Raw genomic sequence first — 1,514 nt, 5'->3', positions numbered from 1 at the left:
CAGCTGCAGGTGTTACAGAGACTTACCCATCTACAACAAAACTACTGCAAAGGACCCTTGAAACACAAAAAGATGCAGTAACCCCCCCAAAAATCCAGTCTCATTCCACTCCCAGGTTACGTGAGCGATTCGGTCCGAAGGTGTTGTCTGAAGAATGATTTCCAGCAGCCTTTGTTACCCCTCTGGGAGGTCCAGGACACCACGACCTGTAAACATCAGCCTGGACTTCCAACAGCCCTGAAATACAAAAGCAGAGCAGGTTTTAATTCCTTGCTGGGGGTGTCTGACCCTGTCTCTTGTCTCGTTCTAGCATGCCAATGAAGATGTGGAGAGGATGCTGTTAGGAAACAAGTGTGACATGGAAGATAAAAGAGTTGTCCCTAAAGCAAGAGGTGAACAGGTAAGTGTCAGACACAAACCCACTTACATTTACTTCCCATTTAGTTGGGAAAAGACCTTTAAGGTCCTCGAGTCCAGTGTTCCCCCAGGGGCTGCGTGGCAAAAGGAACTGCCCCGAGTGGAGGAAGTTCTGCTGCAGTTTCTGCTTTCTTTGATAACTAACAGTTTCCAGATGCCTTTCGTTAAGTTACCACGCGACAGGCCTGGGTGGCACCTGTCACCTTAGCTTCAGGCACTGATTTGTGATTTAATTCACTTCGATCCTTGCTTTGGAATCCTCCAGTTCCAAATATTCCTTGGTGACACTTTGCCTCGCCAGCTCTTCTGGTGCCTGCTGTGGCCAAAAGGATTTTAGCTGCCTGTAGAAGCTGCTGGTGCCCAGGTTGCAGCAGCACGGGTGGAAGAACCTTCCAAGGAACCTCCTTCTAACCTCCTCCTTTCTTTCTCTCCTGGTTTAGATTGCTAGGGAGCACGGTATTAGGTTTTTCGAAACTAGTGCAAAAGCAAATATAAACATTGAGAAGGCATTCCTCACGTTAGCAGAAGACATTCTTCGAAAGGTAGGTGCTTGCAGGGCTCGTTTGAAAACAAAACCCACTAAAATTTCATCCCCTCTTGGTGTTTCCTGATGTCTGCCTGAGTTGTTGCAGCTTTGGGCTTGGGTGTGCTAAGCCGAGCGAGTTCCTTGAGGGAGGAGGGTGGGACATGGAGCTTCTGGGCTTGTAAAGCTCGTGTGATGTTTCAGTGTAGGGGTGCTGTGTAGAGGGAGCAGCGTAGATCAGAGTGCCCAGGAACATAAACTCACCAAGCCCAGCGTGCCAGGGCTTGGCAGGGACCTCTGGAGATCTCCTGGTCCCACCCTCTGCTAAAGCAGGGTCACCCAGAGCAGGCTGCACCAGGAAACTCAAAGTGGTTTGGCCCTTCAGCTCCTGGTTTGAGGAGTTTCATGGTGTGGCCCTGGAAGCAGGCAGAGAGAGAATCACAGAGTGGTTGAGGGTGGAAAAGACCTTTCAGCTCCTGGAGTCCAACCACCCCCAGCCCTGCCAGGTCCCCACTGCCCCGTGTCCCTCACACCACGTCTCCACGGCTTGGGAACCACTCCAGGGGCGGGGACT

General features: G+C 51.2%; 1 protein-coding gene across 1 annotated transcript in view; it reads left to right on the top strand.

The window, feature by feature from the left end:
• Positions 1–310: 310 nt before the first annotated feature.
• RAB10 (RAB10, member RAS oncogene family) overlaps positions 311–1,514 on the top strand; it is a gene marked incomplete at its 5' end in the record, with an annotated part of 2,750 nt that continues 1,546 nt past the window's right edge. The window contains 2 exons of the mRNA XM_008949547.1: positions 311–400; positions 858–959. Of these exons, the coding sequence (XP_008947795.1) occupies positions 311–400; positions 858–959 (192 nt within the window). The remainder of the gene's footprint in view (positions 401–857; positions 960–1,514) is intronic.

Source organism: Merops nubicus, unplaced genomic scaffold (genome assembly GCF_000691845.1).
Source record: "Merops nubicus isolate BGI_N331 unplaced genomic scaffold, ASM69184v1 scaffold20611, whole genome shotgun sequence".
In the NCBI taxonomy this organism is placed as follows: Eukaryota; Metazoa; Chordata; class Aves; order Coraciiformes; family Meropidae; genus Merops; species Merops nubicus.
This window is presented reverse-complemented; position numbering and strand designations above follow the sequence as displayed.